At 44.4% G+C, this 25,203-nt stretch overlaps 2 protein-coding genes across 3 annotated transcripts; both read right to left on the bottom strand.

The window, feature by feature from the left end:
* Positions 1–1,496: 1,496 nt before the first annotated feature.
* nfkbil1 (nuclear factor of kappa light polypeptide gene enhancer in B-cells inhibitor-like 1) lies at positions 1,497–4,268 on the bottom strand. Of its 2 annotated transcripts, XM_076289781.1 has the most exons (5): positions 4,072–4,268; positions 3,830–3,991; positions 3,624–3,736; positions 3,358–3,472; positions 1,497–2,468 (listed from the first exon to the last, which is right to left on the bottom strand). In XM_076289781.1, the coding sequence occupies exons 2-5, from the start codon at positions 3,981–3,983 to the stop codon at positions 1,882–1,884; spliced, it is 969 nt and encodes a 322-aa protein (XP_076145896.1). In that variant the 5' UTR covers positions 3,984–3,991; positions 4,072–4,268; the 3' UTR covers positions 1,497–1,881. The 2 variants fall into 2 exon arrangements, with proteins under 2 accessions (XP_076145896.1, XP_076145895.1); XM_076289780.1 differs by having other exon boundaries at positions 3,830–4,268.
* Positions 4,269–12,442: 8,174 nt separating this feature from the next.
* Positions 12,443–14,883, bottom strand: LOC143127685 (apelin receptor B-like). Its single transcript, XM_076289323.1, has one exon. It carries the CDS (start codon positions 14,679–14,681, stop codon positions 13,620–13,622), a length of 1,062 nt encoding a protein of 353 aa, XP_076145438.1. The 5' UTR covers positions 14,682–14,883; the 3' UTR covers positions 12,443–13,619.
* Positions 14,884–25,203: the final 10,320 nt, after the last annotated feature.

Raw genomic sequence — 25,203 nt, 5'->3', positions numbered from 1 at the left:
CATGCGAATAACAAGCACGTTTACATTTTACTTAACGACTGAATAAATTCAGAGTTCTTGCGGTTTCTTATTCCGAAATGCCGAAGTCAACCCCTTATATCTTTAAACCATTCACTCTGCCAGCTAGTGTCACAGACGGCGCTCATGGGTTGCCAAATGTCATTCCGTTGTTCCTCCCTTTCACAGAGCCAGACATGGCCTGAATCCCTATGCGAAGGAATAGCGGATGTTCATCATACAAATCGGTCATAGAATGAGACCACCGTATTATATAATTATATAATTCCCCCATACAAAATCCAAACAGGTTACTCGCGTTGTAATTTAAAATAACCACTCAATCATAATATTATATATAAATTGTTGGGTTCTCCACACATTTCCGTGCATAAATTGTAGGCCTAATGTTAGAGTTAAATATCTGGCCTCAGCTACTGGATATTATTTAAGGCAATTTCTTTCATTGTACATACCCTTGATGGCAAGCAATGATTCAAAAAAACGCCATGTGTTGCACGATTCCAGCAGGGGATTAATCAGTATATGGCAACCATCGACCCTTTATTTTTCAATTCCCAGTTTCTGAAAAAGGGACAAGCCATCTGCCCTGCCTTTGTTTGAAGAAGTGAAGACCTCTATAAAGAAATACCAGCATGTACCAGTAAGTCCTGGCTCTAAAGAAGTAACTAGGCCTGCCTCGTGTCTGTCTTTCATTGACTCCTATAATGATTTACTGGCACATTTGGACTTGTGAGATCCCTATGCAAATGTTCTCTTTGTCCTTCATTTGATACAGATGAGCACATTTTTCCTTAGAGCCATGGAGCTTTAAGAGGGGCATACTGGTCAGGGACTGAGGACTTCACTAAGGAAACAATGAGGCAAAGCATTTTAATGACTGGGTGTTCTGCGACAGCTCCAAATGAGCTGTCAATGTAGTATGAATAGCATACTATGTGGTGGTGCTGGTGGTGTATATATCTGTCATATAGTCACAGATGTTTTCAGTAAGGGAAAAAAGCTGAGGGGAACTGTTTCTTACCATCAAGGCATAATGGTGTGGGGTCTCCCAGGTGCCCCTAATCAAGTCACCCTTTCAGCTCAACCAGTAATGTCAAACAGGAATCAAGAAGACTGTTGATGAAATCTTGTACTGTGCTGTATCCATAAATAGTTCAACTGTGTGGGCACAATTTAAGCAGCTAGGAATGTTTACTGCATGTTTAGAATGTTGTACAGGCTGTTTATATCTGCTGGTCATAAAATATGTGTTTACATTTTGACAAGAAAAGCAAAGTGTTATGTAGTAGTAGCTACTTCTAAATAGCGCTCTGAACAGTCTATATAGCCACTATCTGTTGAGCAGGGTGTATAATAGATGAAACATTACAACTGTTCAGTGGAATAATCAACTGAACACACAAATGTAGTGTTGCCCTTTAATTGAGCAATATTCAAGATAAGCCCTTCAGTAAGAAACAATATTGACCAGCATAAAACGTGTTCATATTGTTAGGTTTATTTAGAAATGTTGCCCTGAACAAAAGATGGTTTTATCACCTGTGGGTCAACTGTGCAAGAGCATTTGATAAAAATTGTCTCTCTCGGTTCTGTCAATCTGTTTCAGACCAGATCAACATTGTTGACGGCACAGTTATCACTGCTGTGCAAAAAATAAAAGTTAAATAGGGCACTCTTGACTCTCACGCTTGCAGATGCATTACACCATCACCCAAACTGTTGAAACTCTGAATGAACTCTGAATGATGAATGATGAGTCTGAACTGTGACTCTGCACTTTTAGGCCTCCTTCAGCCTGAGCAGAACATGCAGTAGCATTGCAAGTGTGAACAGTTCCATGTGTCCTCTTTCTGGCGTCGGTCACCTGAGGCTCTGTGCTAGCCGGTTGAGTTCCTGCGAGAGTGCCGTGACCGTGTCCAGAATCCTCTGCTTGTCCGACTCCTCCAGGCGCTCGCCGCAGCGCTGGGCGAACCTGTCCGGGTGCCAGATGGTCTGCTGTCTCTTCAGAAGCTTCCGGAAGGCTGGCACGTCGGCCCGGTCGGCACCGTGCAGCATGACCTCCAGCATCTCCGGCACGGAGCCGTGCGGAGCCGGCCAGGGGATGTCCGTGTAGCTCAGGTGCTTCTGTGAGGCGCTGGCCGAGCCGAAGGTGCGCTCGCAGCGCTCGTCGTAGCGCTTCTTCTTGCCTAGCCGCGTCTCCTCCTGCTTGCGTGCCGCCCGCTCCAGGTACTCCAGGTGCTCCCTCTGCAGACGCTCCAGCTGCTCCCTGTGGCTGCGCTGCTCCTCTTCAGTCGGACCTTCTCTCCTCCTCCGGCCGGCCATCCCCGCGGCCGCCCGCTGGGCACGGGCCCGCTGCTGTGCCATGTACTCCAGGCGGATGCGGTCTGCCCAGTCCATGAAGTCCTCCTCAACGTCCTCCTCGTCCTTTTCATTACCCCGGAAATCATCTGGAGCAGGCAGAGAAAATGAGTCAAAAAACATATAACAAGTGATTCTGTAGTAGAGTACAAAGTCGTTATCGCAATCCATTTTTCAACATTAAGGTTAAAGGGTGAAATGACAGTTCTAAACACTGCAGTCAAAATACAATGCAACACATTCGTTCAACCACCTAAAATTATGTTGTAAATGTAATCTCAAAAGCACCTTTGGTATAACATGCCCTGTGTTCTGTATTGCAGTACTGACAGTTAATGTGGATTATATGGCACTGATATGTTTTTCCTTTAATATTTTACTTGTGGTTTGTGTTATGGAGGTGTGGAGACTGAGTTAAAGTAGAGAGTATCTGAAGTCCTGATGCCATACCTCTTATGTAAGTGATAACTGTGGTTAGTGCTTATGTAAGTTGCTCCAGGGACAAAGGCCCATGTAATATAGTTGACTATAAGTCACTTTGGACAAAAACGTCTGCTAAATGAATAAATGTAAATAAATGTAAGTGTGTGTATGTGTGTGTGTGTGTGTGTGTGTGTGTGTGTGTGTGTGTGTGTGTGTGATGTAGATTTACCAAAGAATATTTTGAATTCCCCAGAGGAAAATTAAATGTGTTTCATGTATTTCCTAGTGTGAAGTTCAATCTAGTTTGAGTTCTACGGCTACTACCACAGATGAAAGTTGGGCTGGTCAGCTTATGGCCACCTTACACCAAACAACTTTGACAAGATTTGGGAAAGATTCTTGAAAGATTGTAGTCTTTTAACTAATGCCCCCCATTCAAGCTTTACTCAAAAGACTCTAATCTTACAAGAATCTTTCCCAAATCTTGTCAAAGTTGTTTGGTGTAAGGAGGCCATTAGTTGATGAATAGAATACACCAATATCTTGTTGGCTTACCATCATATTTGCCAAACATCTCACTGAACTCATCATGACATTCTCCCATCAGTTTCTCCCTCCATTCTCTTTCTGCATTCCTCTCAGGTTGAGACGGCCCTTCTTTCGGTGCTCTCTGAAGACAGAGCACATTTGAGCAATGTTTATATCGTTATATAGGACAGCTGTGACTGAAATAATGACAACTAAAGACAAAAATTATGTCTGACTTAACTCTTCTTGAATACATCACGTGCTCTTCTGTATTCTTACATACTGATACTCACCGTACCAAATTTCACCCATTCCAGCATATCCCGAGGAGTTACACCAGTTTTATTAGGTACATCCAAGGCGTCGGGACATTTTTCGCGAAGGGGGACAACCAAGTCATCATAAGCTGTTCGTGGAGAAATAAAAGGAAATAAGTGTAGGCTATCTGACACTTGCACTTGCACAAACACCGACCTTCTGTAAAGTGACAGTTCCTGACCTCTTTTCCCGTGCTTTAGAGCTCTTTTGACGGCCGCATGTAGGGCAGTGTTTCCATTTTTGTCTTTCTGGAGGGGATCAGCCCCATGCTTCATCAAGACCCTGAGAATGGCATCATCCCCATGACAACACACTAGATGGAGAGGAGTCCTCATTCTTTTACCTTGTGAAAAGTTGGGCGTGAGGTCAGAATGTTTCCGAAGATAGGATTTCAACTTTAAAAGGCTTCCTTCCTCCACATACCTCCATAATCTCTTCTGTCGACGCGACACCATCTTAATTTGCAGTGCTTTTAAAAATGAACAGTTGACATGGCTAAAATTAGAATTTTTGAATGTCACCTTTTCATTTAAAGAAGTAGCCTAGTACATTTCTTTGATCAGAGAACATTTACAGTTCCAATATTCTCTCTTCCTAGGAGTTACCTCTGCTAACACAACACGGACGAGTATAAGTGTTACAATAACAGGAAGGTCGTCCTGCCGCTAAAAACTCCTGAAAATACAAACACGTATATCTCTTTAGTTCCGCTATATTCTAAGATTTACCAACAGGTGTCGCGGTTCCCCTATTTTTCACCAATGTCACCTTTTTATGTTAGCCTACATTATTCGAGAATTGGTCCCTTGTCATTATCAGTAGCCTACTGTGTGTCCTGTGTCATGGGCCTGTGTATGTACAGGGTGTGTGTAGCTATATGTGGGAACCACTTTAGAATCACTCGCAGGTGTGAACTGCTAGTCTGGCCTAGCGTAGCCCATATGAATCTTTGACAAATTTGGGGCTCTACAGGTCTGTTTGGCCAAGAAGCCACTGAGCCCATTTCCAATGTCCCTAAAACATAGGCACGCAAATCACTAATCCGGCATGGATGTGTATTTCTTTGGAATTGAGTAAACAACTGCATTTAAAACCTTCATTTAATAGATTGCTAACACTTCTGAACCTTTTCCAGACCCTCAATTACAATTGAGAAGATCTGCGTGCTAACCATAGACAGGAAAATAAAAGGGGAAAAAACAATAACCAGGCTATTGGACTGCTCTGCACATTGAAAAATCCAATGTTTACACAAAGTTACAGTGCAAGGTGTTTAGCCTATACAGGCAATCAGTGGCAATGAGATGACATTCTCCTTATTGTGAGTGTATCATCAAAAATTATATTTAAGTCATTATTTTAAGGTAAAATTGCTTATTGTCGCTTTAATATCAAAAGAAAACTTATGTAGGCCTACCACTTTTCAGGTCAGATCTGTATAGGCCTACAAATTGACACTTACAGATAAGTGATTTTGGTACATTTCTACACCAGTAGAAAGGTAAAAATTATGTTTCCTCCCTGAAATAAGCAGTTTTCCAGGAAGGAACCAGCAGACCTATCATGACATTTGAGCTCTGTATTTCTGGTTGTCTTTGCACAAAAAGACATAACAACCATGATCTGAAAGTAATGTCTCAGCCTTTGTATTCTGCTTAGACATTTAATGGGGCTACCAACACTCTACCAACACCACACTCATTCACAGAGTGCTCCTTTCATTCTCAAGTGTCTAATACATGCAGCACTTAATTACATCAGCACTAACCGATTCTAAGGTCATGCCACTTTGATACTGTCAGCAGTGCACCTGTCAGGGCCTTTCAACCGGGCACCTGTCTGAAAGAGGAGGTTGCTCGCGTGAGAGCTCGTTTATGTCTGTGTGTGGCAGTGGACTGTTGTTGCAGGCCAGGAATGTTGTTACACTAACAGCATCCAAATGTAGCAATGCAACAAAAGTGAATAACGGGCCCCTCTCCCTCTCACACACATTTCATTGCACATTGCAGCTCCCCCTCACTCTCTGTGTTGGTAGTCTCGGAGTCAAAGGTCAACCAGCCAATGGGTAGCCTAAGGTATGAAGTCTCTCAAGGGCTGAATACACGTACACATTTATTACATACACATTTATTTAGTAATTTAGCAACACATCAAAATCAAAAGCATTTTGCTGCAGTCTGGGTTTCATTATTGATGAACAAAGGCTCTAGTTATTTAATAATCACATAAGAGCATAACTCTCAGAGGAATGGCATGTCACTCTTCTTCAGAACAAAGATTAGATCCCTCATGCAAGATACAGTACAGGTTCTACCTTTTAAGTATCTCATCAGGCCAACCATTTGTTGAATTATGGCAGAGACTTTCACTAATGCAGACAAGCACTAAGAACACAACCTTGGGCAAGCACACACGCACACACACACACACACACACACACACACACACACACACACACACACACACACACACACACACACACACACACACACACACACACACACACACACACACACACACACACACACACACACACACACACACGCACACACACACACACACACACGCACACACTACAGCCTGTCCACCTGAACATCTATCTGTGTGCCTGCTCATCGCTCTCTCTCTCCCTGTTGGTCTCCCTCCGAGGCTCCTGAAAGGGCCCAGCTGAGTGAGCGGTAGAGACAGAGGTCTTTATTTTGCCCAGTGACAGCACTTCAGAGGAGAGAGCGGGGGGTGGGGGGACAGAGAGAAAGAGAGAGAGTGAGTGAGAGATAGAAAGAGAGAAAGAGGAGAGCCTCCACACAATAAGGAGGATAGAGGGAGCCATGAAGGAGTGCTTTGTGTTCCAGCAGGAATGGCGGGCTTCTTCATCAGCCGCAGCACTGCTCTGGGAGTTCCGGCGGAGCGCCGTCCTCAGCCTCCCCACCTCCACCCACCCGCCACTGAACGCCAGCGGAAGCAACGTGCTCCTCCTGATAATGCCCCGCACTTATACATCCCGGCACTATCAAAGGTGATGGCTGAAAGATAAAGAGGACTTGTGTATGGCGGACCCTGGCGGCATGCTGAAGGTCACTTTTGGCTCTCCTCCACTCTATACACACACACACACACACACACTTACAGGGACAAGGGATTGAGCCAGAGAATAAAGGCCTGCATCCCTGATAGATTCTTCAGATGGGTGTGTATGTCTCAAGCATGTGCATATTGTTGAAGGTGCTTATTTTGGGAGGTGAAAGAGTATATGTTCACAGTCTGTGTAGGGAGGTAGGTGGTGTCTGATTCAGTGTAGGCAAATCTTTAAGCATGTCCATGCATGTGTTTAGTGTGTGTGTGTGTGTGTGTTTAGTGTGTGTGTGTGTTTAGTGTGTGTCTGTGTGTGTGTGTGTGTTTAGTGTGTGTCTGTGTGTGTGTGTGTGTGTGTTTTATTTTTATTTTTATTGTGCACGTGTGTGCGTGCCAGAGCGTGTGTGCATGTGTTTGTCTTGTTTAAGACCTCGCTTCTGCCCTTTGGCCTCTATTTCCCTCTGCAAAGGAACTGCATCTTCCTTCTCCGCTACCGCTTGTCTGTGCTCAGGCCAGGGTTGGATTGCAGTGTGTTTGTGTGTGTGTGTGTGTGCGTGTGGTGGTCAGCGTGGGCGTGATGATGTGTGAAGGAGCGGTGGTGTCCCGTGCCTCTGCGCTCCACCTTATCAGATCTGCCCCCGTGAACAAACGGCCCTACTGCGGGTGTGGGGTGTGGGGTTGGGCTGGAGGTTACGACAGGGCTGTCAGGAGTTCCGCTCCAGAGGGAGACAGGCCAGGAGCTGCACTGCTGAAAGACAGGATATCCCTGGACAGGAACCTCCTCGCCGGGGCCTCTCTGGGGCTCCTATCCTGCTGGCCCTTCCACCCCATCCCACCCCGGCTCCCAACCCTGCTCCTCAGAAGCTTTCGGAGCAGGAGGAGGGTGGGTGAAGAGTGATGAGATGGAGGGTGGTAGTGGGGGTCAACCTGGAGTGGCAGGACAGATGGATGGTGTTCAGAAGTGAAGACGTCGGAGGTTCTGGCCAGCGCTCCAAGGGCTGGCCAGCATCACCCACCATTGTTCTGATCAAGAAGCCACACCGCCACTCCAATACAATCCAGAGGTTTTTTTCTTTGGCCTATATTTTTCTGTTTGCTGATTTATGAAGGGCAAGGAGACTGACTTTTCTAATTCAGAATCTTGACCTCTTTTCTACAGACACAATACGCGATAAGAGCCAAAACACAGATGGATGTTTTTGACTTGTATGAAGTCATGCAGATATTTTTAAATCCTTATCTATAACGCCTATTTTGGCAGATTAACTCACCAAATATCTCATAGATAAAGACTGAAATAAAGACTGATAATGACTGAAATAAATAGAAAATAAAGATTTTGGCAATTGTTTTCAATAAATAACACACACATATTTCTTCTCTAAATCTATTCTATTTCTGCTATAAAACCATCTATGTAAAAATTAACAGTGTTGAAAGGTTCTATGCTTCCAGTTCATTTATGAGTGAGGGCTGAGCAGTGACAGGTATTTTCAGACAAAATACCAAAAGACATTCGATCATTTCAAACTGGCAACAACTGGCTCCCAGACCTAAAGACCAAGAATGCAAATCTGTGGCCCCCAGCTCCTATCCCCACCCACCCCACCCCCACCCCACCTCCAGAGCCCATTCCCCCATGCCCTGAGCTGGCTGACAGGGAAAACAGGGGAGCGAGGGGGCCAAATGCCTGCCACTTCCAGTGAATGGCCCTGCCTGTTCTTAATGACACTGGAGATGGCTTGTTTTGGGTTCCATTGATATTCCCGGCACTGAGCGAGGGCTGAGCTCACACCTCCGTGTCTAAGCCACGGATATAGCCACCCAGTGCTCTGGCAGAAAATAACAAAAGTGTTCTGAAAACACGCCCGCGCATAAAGAGAGGCATCTTAACCCATAATGTGTGGTAGAGAGATGTACACATTAAAGGGTGATAATCGTAGCATTCAGTATACAGGTGTGGCTATTGTGTATGTGATTCAAGAATGTCCTTTAGGCAGTAAAGTGTTTCACTTCAGTGTCAGTACTTCTACCCCCTCCCTTTAGCAATCATATATCCCATGTATGTATAGAATTCCTTGTGATAGTGTGTAGTCCATGGTGAATTGGTTACCAATGGGCATGTGCCTTTAAATCTCCTTTGTCATGCTTTGCTAATTTGCAATCTCAAGACACATTTGACCTAATGTCTTCCTGCAGCGCGACTAATTGAGTGATGTGGATGGCACAATCTCAGAGTTCACAGTCGGGTAAACAGAAAGCTGGACAAACAAGGTTTTAACGGACAGAAAATGGAATGACGTGTGACATACACTAACACAATAACTCCAAAGACTATGGCAACAATTTACGGGTAATGTGATATTTTCCGCCCTGTGTTTCTAAGTCTTGTTTTACACAAGGAGGCACTCTCTTTTTTCACTTCTATTGCCTGACCCCTGGCAGGATGTGGTAAAATCAGCCCAACATGAAAGGGTCAGTTTAACCCGGTGTGAACCACCAGTCCACAACCACAAGTCTGGAGCCCTCTGGATCAAAAGTCACAATATACGTGGGCAGTGTTTCAGTTGTCACCTGCGAGGCTGGAGAGGGAGAGAAGGGCTGTCTGTTGGGCGGCCCCTGCAGCTTTGATGAGCATAATGGCCACAAAAGCCGAAGTGGCTCAAGGGCACCCTAGACTTCAGAGGAGAAGATGGAGAGACTTCCAAGTTGAGAGTCACCAACTTGGTCACCTTTGTCTCACTCGAGTCTTACACTATGCAAGATTTTTATCTTGATATAACAACTCATTATGTCATTTTGATCGTAAACGAACTTGTAGTTGAGCGAAAAAGGCTGCTGGCAAAGCAGGAGGGGCCCGCTGCTGGCAGAACCAGCAATGCAACTTCAGAGTCGAAGAGGCAGGCGAAGAAAGCGATTTCAGAGAAGACAAAGAAAAGCAAAAGAGAAAGTCAACCTTTAGTCGTAAAATACAAATACTCCGCAAATCTAGGCCTTGTTAACAAAATGTATGCAAAACTGCATAGTATACCTTTAACTTAGCAGTTCATATTAACACGTTCTCAGCAAATGACAACTGTTAAGATGGTTCCCTAAGCCAGAAATAGCTGGAACAATTAGTGAGGTCAACTGGCAGTAGACCCTGCCCCTTTTGTTGTTTATCTTGGGGAGCGCTCTGTAGATCCCTGTTCAATACAGTTGGGAGGGAATGCATAAATACATGAAACCCATGCATTACCTTAAGCCTGTGTTTAAGAGTGTAAACAGACATTTGTTATCTATCCCATTTTTGTGTTTTCACCTGATACACAAAAGGGATGAGTATGCAAAAGGATTGTTGCACCAGCCTGAACCACACATAGGCCTCCATCTACACGTGTGGGCTATGCTTCAGATGTTCCCCTCGCAGTTCTCTTCTCGTGCCAGTCCAGTGAGGATAGGGGGCTTCTGGGGTTGCTCCAGAATGGCGGGGAATTATCTAGGGAAAGTCCCTCGTGTCTTAGGCTGCCTTCTGAGACACATATGTCATTCATCAGACACTATGAGCAACAAAGAATGTAAATGATCGTGCGATCCCGCTAGAAATCTGCTCTCCAGCTCCATATAGAGAGAGAGTGGCACAGAGTGGACAGGTGACACGGGGTTGAACATTTTAGAGGCTTTTGCTCTGGTTCCACTTTTTGGTATCGACTTCTTTGCCGTTCAAGTCTCACTTTGAAGTGTGGCACACATGGTCTGGGCTTGAGCGGCAGCGTGAAATTGTTCCAATGAGATTGGATTTCGTCCTTAAATCTATTTGGACACTTTCAGAAGCAATCTCCTTTGAATGCCAAATACTCATTCAGTGTTTTTCTTTGCATTAAACTCAATGCCTTTTGAAGTAGTAAAATATATGTGAGCTATTTATCTCATTCATGCATTGTTTGTATTCATTCAGTCTTTCATTAATGTATTCATTGATTGCGTTAATTTACTCTCTAGCTTTGAAATTAGTTATTGTACCATGCACTAGTTTAAATGAATGATCATTTGAATCATGCTGTTCCAAGAAAAACCCAAGACAATCCAGTAAGAATGCATAGAAGTGGGGAGTACACACTTACTCTTTAAAGGTGTTTGGGTAGACTTTTAAGACAATTATGTTCTCTGAAAAAATTTAGGATTTTATCTATTGCCTTTCCAAAATGAGTGCTTTAGGGTCTTTAATTGATTTAGTGTTTTTCAATTAGCAAAGACCTTAAGCGTGCATCTGTTCAATGTTATTTAAGGAGTGTGTGTGTGAGTGTGTGTGTGTGTGTGTGTGTGTGTGTGTGTGTGTGTGTGTGTGTGTGTGTGATTTAGTTGTCATGGGTCAACTCAGCTGTGGTCAGTCCTCTGTCCACACACCCGTTACCACTGAATAGACGTATAAACAAGCCAAAATAAGCATAAAGGTGCTCCCTGAGACCACACACAAGCACAGTTTGAAACACTAGTGCAAGGAATTCTCCCATAACACCTCCATCTAGCACACATGCTAAACAAAGGCACGCACGTGTTGGTTACTGCTACAAATGTGGCCTTTTCCTCTGAGCTCTATCTGTTTCAGTGCTCTCTCTCTCTCTCTCTCTCTCTTCTCTCTCTCTCTCTCTCTCTCTCTCTTCTCTCTCTCTCTCCCCACACACCAGACAGTCATTCTGTCCACCCAGTAATCTCAGACACATTACACCCCACACAGTCTGTCCCCTTTGTGTGTTGTTGCCTCAATGAGGTAATCTGCAGATTAGGTAAAATAACTCCATATGCCTTGTTTATGCTCATTCGTTATCACACATTCTCCCCCCGGGCTGCTCTCAGATGCTGTATTCTGCATTAATTGGAATCTTCACCACAACATTGGGACTCTTGCCAATCTTTGGAATACCTCTAAGGTGCCAAAGGAATTGATTTAAACGTTCAATGTGTCTGAGAGCACTCTTGGTCCATGTAAAAAAAAAATACCTCTGGTCAACCTGGAGATAGATGGGGAGTGGTCATTCGAATTCCTGGTGGGCTTGCTGTATCTGAATCACACATCCCTATGCGTGTCAGCCTTATCAGAAAGGCCAAATATTGGCCCTCGGCTGGACCCATGGCTTGCCAATGACCTCAGATTAGCCACTCGTCCTATTCAGGCCCCTCTGCAAGACCCTGATTATGTCCCAACGAAAGCTCATTACTGCCAAAATGACTTACTCAAGCCAACAGCTCTCTTTAGTGGCTAGGTGGGGCTTTCTGTTGTGTTTTCGTTTGCAAATGGCTTGTTAGGATAATTACTTCTTTACACGTGCAAGTGTACCCCAAAATTAGTTCAAGTCAAATTGAGATTAATTACAAGTTTGCATGAATTACGTGAATTTAGTCTGATTGTGATTAATGATAGTTCTTGTTCAGTTCTGTAATTATAGTGCTTGTTCAATGAATGGCTTGAATGCAAGTCTAATGACAATCATTAACTTTGTAACACTTGTCTGCCTAGTTAAGTTGCAGTAGCAGATTTTAGTGGAAAAGCAGACTGTTTCATGTATTTCCTGTGAGACTTCTTGCTTTGGTTCAGACGGGACCAGAGGACAATGAGAGAAAGAGTGACAGCCCTCCCCATTTGGGTAAACAGGAAATGAGAACATTTATGGAATGTTGAAACAAATAGGTTTAGGCGCTGGATGTAAAAGTCACAGCAAAAAATAGTCTCAGAACAATCAGGTTGTTTCTCTTCAAATGAAATGTATTTTATTTACAGATTAAAACATATGAGCATTGTCCATCATTTTTACACTGCTTGCTTTAAAAATATAGGCAAGTCAAACTCATGACTGTCATGAATCATGCACATAATTCATTTACATTCTTCAAAAACACACAGACAGACACAGACACACACACACACACAAACCTTCTCGTTTGTCAAAGCTGCCACCTACTAATTGCCCCCCCCCCCCACACACACACGGCATCCCAGCGTTTATCAGCTGCCATCTGTCTGTCTGCGGCACCCCACTCCCTCTCTCCCTTTGCACTTGTCTCACTTGCCCCCCTGAATTGCCCCCCTGATACTTTAATCAGCCTGCAACACCTCCTCTCGTCTTACCTACCCAATCTCCTCCATCTTGCCTTTGACCCCCTGTATTTACACACTAGGCCAGGTCTTCACTTTTACCCTATCATGCCCCTGCATAAAGAAGTGCTTGCTAAATATATAAACAACAACCAGTGAAATGCATGGCACGTGAAAGGCTAAGCTATGGTAAGAACACATGGCAGGAGAAGCTAATGAAAATCAGAACCCAAACAGCAACACCACCACCCCGCTTGCTGTGTTGGACCACCCAATGCACTCCTGTGTCGCTCCAGGTACTCCATCTTAGTTCTGACAGTGGATCTTCCTGGTGCCTGCCAGACACTCATCAATACTGCAGGAGTTGAACCAGGCCCCCCAGCTGCCCCCCCCCCCCAAGAGAATAACTCACATTCATTCAGTTCTGCGCTCAAACGTCTGGAAAGCAGCTGTCAAGTTGGGGAGGGGGGTCTAGAGGAGTTGGGTTGGTATCAGGGTGGGGGTAGATTGGGGCTGAGTGGGGGGGGTTCACTCAGTTACAAAAGTCTGCATGGCATCTCTGAGAGATGGATCCTGGTCCCCCCTTGGATGCAAACAGCATCACGCTTGTCCACCACAGCTAAGCTCTCACAAGTCTCACAAAAGTCTCACAAAAGTGAGGCCCACAAACAAAGAGCCACTGTCCTTGACGCTCGTCTCGCTCTCCAGAAGCTTCAAACAAAGTGACCAATGACCATAGTGTTCAGAGTCTAGCTCACCCTTCCCTTCAGTCCTCCATCTTAGTCCCTGTAGGGCGTTTGATTTGGCCGCCATTGGCTCTCCTCTCTCACACCTTGGTGGCCAGCGACTGCTGCTCGGTCTTGTGCGATGAGAGGGAACTGGCCGGACTGGAGTGCAGGGCCTTCTTCAGGTTGAGCAGGAACAGACACTGCGAGCGGAAGCGCTGGTCGAAGAAGGCGTAGAGGAAAGGGTTGAGGCAGCTGTTGACGTAGGCCAGACAGGTGGAGTAGGGGTGCGCCAGGAGCAGGAAGCTGAGGAAGGTGCAGGAGGAGGGCGCCAGGCCCAGGTAGGAGAGCGAGTCCATTCCCTTGACCACGTGGAAGGGCGTCCAGCAGGCGGCGAAGACCCACACCAGCATGGTGATGATCTTGAGCAGTCGGCGCTTGCGCTTGTCCTCCTTGCGCAGGCTGTTGAAGTGGCGCGTCACCGTGCAGCCGATGAAGCCGTAGCAGACCATCATGGCCAGCAGCGGCAGCAGGAAGCCCAGCACGGACGATGAGAGGCCCAGGCCGACGATCCACAGCTCCTTCGCCCGCTCGTCCGAGCCGGCCACCAGGCTGAAGTCCATGATGCAGGTGGTGATGTTGCCCTCCTGGCGCGTGGTGCGGAAGACCAGTGTCGGGGCGGCCAGCAAGCCGGACAGCAGCCAGATGGCCACCAGCGAGGCGTGCATGTGGCCGCGCGTGCGCAGCTGCGAGCTGGTCAGCGAGTGCACGATGGCCAGGTATCGGTCGAAGCTCAGGCACGTCAGGCAGAAGACGCTGGCGTACATGTTGAGCAGCACCACGTAGCTGCTCAGCTTGCACAGCGCCTCGCCGAACGGCCAGTGGTAGCCCAGCGCCGTGTAGACCGCCCACAGCGGAAGGGTCACCACGAAGGTGAGGTCGGCGATGGCCAGGTTGCCGATGTAGATGTCCGCAGCGCGGCGTTTGGACTGGGCCCGCCACACGGTGAAGATGACCACGCCGTTGCCCGAGAGGCCCAGCATGAAGATGATCATGTAGAGCATGGGGATGAGAGAGTAGGACGGTTCCCACTCTTCATAGTCACACATGGTGCTGTTTGGCTCATCATAATCATACACATAGTCTTCAGTGGTGTTAGCCATCTTCTTTTGCTTGCTGAGTTGAGATCCAGAAGTTGTAAAATAGCTAAAAGTGTTTTAGGAACAGTAAAAAAACAAATAAAACACTGAAAACAGAATTTCTATAAATTTGACATCCGACTTTTTTTAAAAAATCCGTTCGACTCGAGGGGTCTGTCTGCGTGCGTAAAATAGGAGCGTCTGTTTGCGTGCGTCACGCCGGGAGGTGATTGCAGCCTGTGTTTTCTGCCAGTGCACAGCCGGCCCTTTTAAACCCATGTGAGTTCACACACCCCGCCCTCTCCTCCCCCCACGAGCAACTCCTCTCAATACACTCCCACCCCTGATTATTCATGAGCAAGCGCAGCGGTCTCTCTACCTCCAGTTATTTCGCATTCACTTCGTCTGAAAACAAAAACATAATCTATAACAAACACACCACTTAAAAATATGCCATTATGATATATGTAGGCAAAATCTGTTCCCGAACAAATTCTTAAACTTTTCCATATCATATCAAATATCAGATGGTTTTATCCGTTGCTTTAGGGGACAAGAATGGTAAATTACAGTTCCATGACATTAACATGCTGTAGGCTACGAAATAATTATCAGTTATAGCTCCCGTATGTACTGTTGCTGTCAAAACAAGTCGGGGCAAAGTATAGGGCAAAACCACGGAAAAGGATTACAATTATAAAGAGGTCTATAGGCGCGAATAATGGCCCATTCATCAGACTATTAACATGCTGAAAGCCAGTGCCATCATATCAATTGAAGTTACTGGACAAGTCCAAATAAACCATAGGAAATGTTTGGACATGTTCCTGCTCTAATCAAAGTGATCACCAACAGACTTGATCCTTGGAATGCACATAATTTTGCGTTCACTTTCCCCAAGATCGGGCTTTAAAGTTATTGGTATTTTATTATGCATCCTTTGACAAACGTTTTTGACTGACAAACGACATTAAGACTGCAATACAGGTAACGGGTAAGCGATTGAAAGTGATCGTTTGTTTCCATTAGGCAGTAATATCGGTATTGGATAGCTGCGTTTCGTATATCAGTCATGTGTTGGCCACATTCCACATGTTGAATATACGAAAAATACGACTGCTCTGAAATGTAAAAACCTAAACGAAACTTAGGGGCTGTAGCCTAATCATCTTTCTGTTTTGGCTGAGAAAAGGGAAATAGAGCCTAAGGGAGACGTTCCGTTTCCATGACTAATACACGTTCGAAGTGGCATCAATAACAATGCACTAACATGTGCCATCATTTCCATCAAAGATTATAGCTCTGCTGTAAAATATTTGTTCTATAGTAGAGATTTGGAGAACGCGCCATTGTTTTAACATTTCAAGGAGGCAGGGATGGGCGGTATTTATGATAGGCCTTCGTGTATTTAAAATACAATACACACTACTATTTTGTAATTTGTATTTTATTGGATTGAAGAAAATGGCTTTATATTTTGTATGAAAATACTTTATAGATGTGTATTTTTGTAGTTTAAAAATATTGGCAAATACTTTTGGTAAAACCAATAGGCCTACTTTTGATGATGTGATGACATCATAAGAATGCAACACAATGCATGTAAACTCTGACTGGTGCTGATTTAGCAATTTGCCCACACTTGTGATCAGAATATTGAGATTCAGGTAGATGATCCAGTGCAAGGAGAATATAGCCTAACATGTAGGTTGCTCACACACATAATGCCCCCTTTCTCACACTAACCTCAAGTTTCTTGAGAACATTAACCATCAGTTTCTTGAGAACTTTAATAAGCGGAATACATGGAAACCTTTATATGGTTCCCCTGCTCAGAAAGTTTTCTCATGCATCACCCATACCTGTGCCCATTGGCGTCAATATAACCCCATTTAGTGCTTACACAGTACCCAGTTAGTTAAAAACCAACTAAAAGGGTCAGTATCTGATCAACAGCTTTACACAGTGCAATGTCATTCTGGGCATGCATTGACAATGTCCGATACTTCATTCTCTGTATTATATATCAGTTTGAAGCTGTTTAAAGTAATAAAACTGCATTGGGTTACTTTAAGCCCACATTCCATGGCTCTCAGTAGGTTCACTTGACAAGTTCAGTTGTGACTTCCTCTCTGATACAGTATAGGCTATGAGATGTTACATTTCCCAAAAAAATTCCCAAAACTATAGTTGCTAACTAAGTTTGCCAACCAACTAAGTTGCTAACAGGTTAGCATCTATGGTTTTGGGAAACGCACCCCAGGTCAGTATAGTTGATCTGTTGACTGTTTCAGATTTATGGCATGTCTCGTAAGCAGAGAAAAACTGTTGCTCTGCAACACTGCCCACTTTATCTACAAAGCCAGTGTAGTGATGAAGGAATAGATTAAATAGACAGATATGGAAGTGATTTCATGCTCCCTTTAAGGAATATTTTTAGTATTTCCATTTTCTTTTGATACATGGCATGGGTACTGTATTTTGAAGCTTATTTTTATACTCTGAAAATTAGGGTATGTGATATTTTCTTTGAAAATATGTTGATGTATTTTGACTATCCCTGCAAGTAGGTATATACAATTTTTTTTGGGAGAAGACATTTTAACTTAAAGCATGTCACATGGGAATGCTCGTTAACTGTAGCTGGGCTGTAGTGAATTTGTCCTTGATACCTTGTAAAAATTCAACAGAATTGACAGCGCAGGACAGCTGTTAAACCTAAAACTTGAAAAGTCTTCATCAGGCCATGGCAACCAGACAGAAGTGTGATTTAATGGATAAAGTGAAAGGTGAGAGCAGAAGGAGGATTACCACTCAAGTCCTCTACCACTCAAGAAGTAGGCTAGGCTACCGAATGCATCACTTAAAAACAATTCACATGACCGCTATAAGATATAAGATATAGCAAAAGAAAAGAAGAAGAGAGATTGCTACACAAAAATAGTAATGCAAAACACTGTGCAGAGACTGAACTGAAAGCACCTTCATGAGCATGTGCATTATAAGTTTTCTGATCTCTGTTCAGTATTTTGCAATTCTACACTAGAAAGATTTGTTTCAGGAACCTTTATATCTTTATATCTTGGCCAATTTTACTGATGGCCACTACTAGATTTATACAATGATACATGATCAAAATACACAGCCTAACTGACAATAATGAGCTAATTTGGCACTTAAAACCTACCTCTGACATGGTGCATAGACAGAACATTGGTATTTCCTTTTTTAACTAATCTTATCCTTAGGGAGCAAGATGACTCCCATCCCCAAATGGCATGCAGTTTATATCATGGCATGACAGGTGAACTTTCTATTACCTTGACTGGATAATTGGACTCTCTAGCGTTGAAGCTTTTTTTTAACACAGGTCTGAACATTCATGGTGTAATTCATGCTTGATTCACAAAGCACTGGGGGCCTATAGATTCAACTTTTAGCATTTTATTTTGATGATACTCAGAGTTGTAAAAGTTGTGAACCTTCACAACATTATCAAAGCTGTGACATTTGTGAACTATTTGAATTATTTTCTCACAAATTCTTCTCCATACTTCCCAGAAAAGGAAGTAGAGCTTTTATGCCTAAAGAACTGTTATAAAGTGGCATAAACAAAAAATTGGCACTATTGCAGCATCTGTACCCAATGTAGGTACCAGAGGGACGCATGGGACGGTGGCTGTCCTGCCTGGACTGGGTACTCAGTACGGAGGAGCTCTGTGGACGAGGACTGAAGGTCTGGAGTTCCAGGGGAGCAGGGCTCGTCCAGACGCAAGGCCTCACTTGGCACCTCCCCGCTCCATCTCTCAGCGAGTAGGTGTCAGTGGCGCCGGGGGCTGAGCCGCTCAGACACAACTATCCCCCAATAACCTGATCCACAACAACCCCCACCGACCACCTCCCCACCATCCCCACCGACGGGCCTGAGAGGGCTGCCTGCAGCCTGGGGAGGTTTGTGTGTCAGACTCGGGCCTCTTCAATGCTGTGGAGGTTTGTGTGTCAGACTAGGGCTCTCCAATGCTGTGGAAAAAAACCTGTGGGTGCAATGGAGATGCAAGGTCAAGTCAGTTTTTTTTAAAAGCAGTAGTTTTGAGAGATGACAGCTGGCCGATATTGTCGTAGTTTGTCAGTGTGGTTATTAGTCACTTCAGTGAGATACTCCCTATTTTGTCTCAGTTTCATCTTCTACTTATTCTCTCTCTCTCTCTCTCTCTCTCTCTCTCTCTCTCTCTCTCATTCTCCATCTCTCCCCCACCCCATCCATCCTCTTCTTGGCTGTTTGCAAATGAAAAAAAGCTCAAGCTAAAAGCCAGCTTCCCTTTATTTTAATACTGACCCTATTTATAAATGGGGGACTTTTTCCCCTCTCTCTGCGCAGCACACATAAGTAGGAGAGGATGTCCTGGACTGTGGCCTGCTTATCTAAAGTGAAATCGCAGATAATCAACGCCCCACTCCAACCCCACCCCTCCCTCCTGCCTAATCACCTGGCCACTTTCCTTATCACCGGCCTTTATCTTATCACTCTCTCTTTAACATATCTTAACACACTGGTACATTCCAGGGGAAAACAAAACAAATGGTCTTGATAGGCTCAAAAGAAATTAAGTGGATCATAGTGGCAACCCAAGCAATTCCTCATGTATAGGCCGGTGAATGCCTTCTAGTTTATTCTGTGCTGCTTGCTGGTGGCATGTCTTGTTTTTCCAACTGCTTGGATGGCTTGTTCCAGGTTTACAGCTTTGTTGTTGTTGAGACGTTTGTTGCTTGTGCAGTGTGTCTCCCCGCAGTAAACCACACAAGCAGCATTCTCTGACTGAGGTAAACAGAGTACATTTGAAGTGGTGGGTTGCGTTCATCCCTGAAATGGGAAACTGAAAGGGTGGTTAGCTCTGGACGACGATCACGCCTGAGAAGGCTCTAATCATCCCACACTACACTCTACATCTAGTGGGCTTGTTGGCTTTAGCAGAAAATAGTCCTTTAATTTAAAGGTAGTGTCAAAAGAAGTGGTCCATGATTGTGACATTACTTGACAAATAGGCACTGGAAAAAAAGATAACCATCTATCAACCATCTATCAAGAATAGAATTCTTTCATGTTCAGAGCCCCAAAGACGGCATGGGCAAAACAAATTAAGTTTCAAGTTTTTTCACCAGTAAGCTTCATGCAAGGGAGAGAGAGAGAGAGCTCAAATGCAGATTGTTGGTTGAGTTTTTTTCCGTAACAAATGATGGCGTGGAGTGTGCAAAGGGGTCTTCTGAAGGCTGTTTAAAGTGTGTCGCTCTCACACGCACACACCACAGGCGTGGCCCCCTGTTGGTCCGTCGACAGCTGGCAGTATGGGGAGGCCTGATTTTGTGATTTCTTCTGGTGTCCGTCAAACACAGCTACCATGGCAACCTCATTTGTGACCCATGACAAGCATCCTTGAAGACTGAAAAATGACTATAGAACACAGGCCATTAACTAACTTCAGAAACAACCCACAATTTTGTTTGGGATGATGAATTAAGAAAGTATCTATCTATCTATCTATCTATCTATCTATCTATCTATCTATCTATCTATCATGTCATTAAAGAGGAGCAGCAGCCTTCAGTAATACTTAAATATAGTCCTGACATAAGCATAAAACACTCTCAAATACACCACCAAAAATATTCCAGTTACCCAGGATGAATGACTTTTGACTACATTTGACAGTCTAAGCCAAAACATAAAAAGGATTGGGATTTAAGTAATTTATGTAAAGACATATGTAACAATTACATGTGTAGAATTTAGTTTGGACAGGTGTCTCGAGGTGAGGCTAGACAGACTCTACTCTCTCTCTAACATGGATCCACTTTCCTAATTACCAAACCTCTTGTAGTGTTACTTTAACAAGCGACGAGCAGTTGACTAACATGACCATGCTAAACACTAGAGGCAGACTGTTTGAACGAGCTCACACCTCTGTCTCCATTAAACATACTCCTCACCAGTTCCTTCAACACATCTTGTGGCCCCAACAACATAGTTGTTAGCAACCGTCACCTAGCATTCTCTCTAAACTGACAGCCTGTTCAAATGATCATGTGGGCCTAGGTGGCCCACACAAAAAAAACAGGTTTATTTGGCCATCCATACGCCAATTGTTTTGGTACAATTAGAAATACAATTGGCACAATAGCTAATCTCCAATGATGCACACTCATATCCACCCACTCATGCAGATTCAAGGCCATCAGAGAGGGAGGCAGAACAAAGAAAGAAAGTTTCAAAATACTTCCAGTCACAAGTGAGTTGCCTCTTTGTCAGTGCAAAGCCACAGCTGACAACAGCACTTTGATGATTTATAAAAAGACTAACAGTGTGAATAAAAAGGGATGTGAACAAAGGCAAAAAAATAAAATAAAAATCAATCCAACACAAAATATCCGGTCAGTTTCCCAGAGACGACCAACTAATTACTTTGGGCAAACATCCCTGGCCGGACAAAGGCCCATCCTGTCGACCTCCCTCTCTCCCCTCTCTTTAATGTATTCCTGAGAGCCCCAAAATCTCTAATTTTAGTGTCCCTATAATGCTTTTTTAGAGTTTTCCATGATAAACAAGCTGCTCTGAGACAAAAATACATAACCAGTTGGACTGACAGCAAGCACTGCCAACATCAGTAGAGAAATGCATGAAATGTTGCCAGTCTGAAAGCCTTTGATTTATATGATAATATGGTATGAGGCCATCTGGGCCTTTGTGCATATCAAGGTGTCCTTGATAGATGTAGGGTGATATTTTCTTCACTCAGCCCTTAAATATTCCCCTCTTAAGTGCCCTCTCATCCAGCCGGGTTAATATCAAAACAAACATCCCCTCCTCAAGTCTGTGTGTGTGCTCGGCCTAACGAGCTGTTGAACCTAATCGGATGCTAATCAAGTTGGAGTGTGGGTGCGAGCCACGTTCTGACCATTTGTGAATGTGCTCATCTTTCATACTGTGTGTCTGTGTGTGTGTGTGTGTGTGTGTGTGTGTGAGTGTTTCCTTAGGCCGTGCTCTCTGACTTCGGAAAGCGCAATCAACCAGGCTGCTTAGCTCTTTTCCTCTGGCTGTCCAATTAGCCTGAGCTGAAAGACAGATTCCTCGTGCTGTCGCTGCCACTGCCGGTCTGTCGCTGTTTATCTAAGGGCCTCTTATCTCCCCGGTCACACACTCTCTTTCTCTCTCTCTCTCTCTCTGTGTGTGTGTTTGAGTGTGTGTGTGTGTTTCTGTGTTTCTCTCTCTCTCTCTCTCTCTCTCTCTGTGTGCGTGTGTGAGAGAGAGAATGAGAGAGAGAGAGAAACACACACACAAACACACACACACGCGCACACACGCACACACGCACACACGCACACACGCACACACGCACACACACACACACACACACACACACACACACACACACACAGTACACACTGAGGGGCCCACGGGTGGTTTCCAATTGCGATTTTTCTTGTGTTTGTTTGTTTGACTCTTTCCTGTGTTTGGGCCAAACCAATGCATGGAGCTGTGTTGTATTATATGTTTGTTGGTGATGTTTACTGGTGGTGTACATACAGTACTTATCTGCGTAAGCTGAGCAAGCACATTGCTTGCACATTGTGGGATGGAGAGCATGTCATTTTTATTGTGCAATGTCCAAATAAAAGTCCAAACACAAACAAAAAAAGTAACAGTGTTGACACACTGACAGAAAAGAACCAAAGATATGATCTTACACGATCTTTATATTCACACTGTATAGACTTCTGGCAGTGCAGGAACAAGGGTCACAATCTGTTTCTCTGACCTCTCCCGGGCAGGTCACGTCCCTCTACTTTTGCGGATGGACCGAAACAGTGGCTCAGGCAGGAAGTGCTATCTTGAGGTGCCGTTGGGCTCCTGGGTGACGTACAGGCGTCCGGCTGGTGTTTGTTAGTTACTCTGGGAAAGCCCTTTCATTCAGGGCAATCACTCTCTCCCTGTCTGTCTGCCTGCTCTGCTGTGCGGTCCTTTTCATTCAAAGACAACAGTCTTTGCTGAGGTAAATATTTGGCTTTCTCCTAAACATCGGCTTGCGGCGAGGGAAGTCCTGAGCGGCCACTGTTAATGTTTGACTAAAAATAGCCAATGCATAACAGTCTGACAAAGCAAGGTGGTGCACCACCGAAAACATCACACATGGGGTGGGGGCTTGTGCGTATGTGTGTGTGTGTGTGTGTGTGTGTGTGTGTAAATATAGTCTTGACGAAAGTATAAAGGACTTACAGGTACACCACCTAAAACACCACACATAGGGTTGGGACTTGTGTGTGTGTGTGTGTGTGTAAATATAGTCTTGATGCTACAGGGAAAAGTAGACAACCCTGCCAGCTATTGTTTTAAGGGGGGAAAGGAGAAGGTCTTGGCCGCACCAAGCGCCACACACCCCCTGCTGCTGTGTCCAGGAGGACCACGTCCTTCCTTCTATGCCACTTTGACGACCTATGGCTCCCTATGGGCTACTCAGCACCAGTGTCCTCCACAGTGGGCAGCCATGATGGAGCCACTAGCCAACAGACCAGCCGGGCTGGCCAGGAAAGAGACCCAGCCTTACAGGATATGTGTCAATCTGCTGGGGTCTAACAACAGCATGGGGGGATTAGAAACGTCACATGGGGTTGCACTCATTGATCAGGCTTTTGTTTCTCTTCCTGAGGTGGTCAGCTCTTATTGTCCACGCCACAATTTTTTTTTTTCTGAAATAGCCATAGCCGTGCTATGTACATGCGGTATATGCTATGTACTCTTAGGCTGCATGAAAATAGGCAAGGCATGCAGCTTACTTTGTGGTACTTTGGCCCCCTAAACATTCAGAATTCTGCGGTAACCTTCTGAGTAATAGTATAGAAATGTATAAACACACACAAATCAATGACTGTATAGTTTCAGATCTGTCAACGCACATCAGATGTGAATCCATGCTGGAGATGGACTGAGTAAAATGTTAAGGAGACAAGGTGAAGGCTACAGGACGGGGAAAAGTCAATAGACGACCCTTGCATACTGTAGTCCAGTACAGTATGCAAGGGTCTGACTGATCTATACCACAATAACACCCCTGGGACACTGAGGAATAGACTGAGGAACTGCTTTTATCATGCTGTGGGCCCGAGTTCGGCGGCGATAGGTAGAGGGAAGCTACGTCAAGGAAGGGACACTGAAATGGGCGAGACCTCTAGTGAAGTGGCATGGAATAAACCAATCGCATGCGACCAGTGTTATCTATCTATCTTTTCTTAATTAACTTCGGCCTGACAGTCCCTTCGGGCATCTGACTTTGCTCTGGCCACAGATATTCTTTCTGTGTTACAGACTGTGAGGAAAAGGATGGGAAGTTGTTCTAAACATGTGTGCATCTTTCTTGTCGCGTTAAGGATTGTGGCAAAACATTAAGACCTGTCATCCTGACATAATAGTTGCAATTATTATATTATGGTTTCATGGTAAATGGTATGCAGCCTGCAAGCATGAAAATGCCATTTCAGTTTCATTTACACATGTTCTTGTGTTAACATGAAATGGACTAGATCAGAGGAATTCACAGTGGCCTAAAGGCTTCGCACAAATGTGTGAGTTTGTGCAGAAAACAAACGCACACATCTATCTGAAGACCTCAAGTTTTTTTTTTTTAACTGAATCTTACCATGTAGAATCTACATCAAATCATGTCTATACACAGATTCCTTTGCTGATGAAAGAAGTTCCTTCATTGTGGAAAAGTGCTGAGTAACTGATAAGGCTACATGTTTCAAATGAGAGTCCAAGACCTGTTGACCATTTGGGATCTGTAATGACACTTCCTGCTCACGAATATGACAGTTTGTTAGGGTAGCAAGTGCAACTAATGATTATTTTCATAGTCGATTAATCTGTTTATTTTTTTTAATTGATTAGTTGTTTGAACAATAAATTGTCAGAATTTGGTAAGAAAATGTTGATTCGTGTTCCCCAAAGCCCAAAATTATGTCCTTAAATGCTGTTTTGTCGAGGAGTAAGTAGAAAGTTTTCACGTTTAATAAGCTCCGATCAAAGGTATTCTCTTTGTTAATTAATGGCAAATAGTTTACGATTAATTTCATAGTTGACAATTAGTCAATTAATTGTTGCAGCCCTGCTGTGTTATTACTGTGTTTGTTGTCTTACTTCAGGGTCATATGGACCGGCTGAACCAGCAGAATAAGGCTGCGAGGTGTGGGCGTCTCACCTTTTCACCTTTGGCCAGCCGGACTGCACAAACAGGACCCGGCCAGGAAGAGTGAACAGAGGCACATAAATCTCTTTCACAGGGCCACATCCTCTGCCCATATGTTTAAACAGTAGGAGAGGGAACAGCATTCTTCTTTTCACTATCACTCTGCTTCTATCTCATCACTCACATCTCTCTCTCTCTCTCTCTCCCTCATACACACACACATACAGACACAAACCAAACACACACACATAGACATAAACACAGACACAAATGCACACACGTGCACTTTCTCTCATTCCACACCATACTTT

Source organism: Alosa pseudoharengus, unplaced genomic scaffold (assembly GCF_046254945.1).
Source record: "Alosa pseudoharengus isolate Yale_2024_CS ecotype anadromous, Long Island Sound unplaced genomic scaffold, YU_APseudo_1.1 YU_APseudo_1.1_scf_17, whole genome shotgun sequence".
Lineage (NCBI taxonomy): Eukaryota > Metazoa > Chordata > Actinopteri > Clupeiformes > Clupeidae > Alosa > Alosa pseudoharengus.
This window is presented reverse-complemented; position numbering and strand designations above follow the sequence as displayed.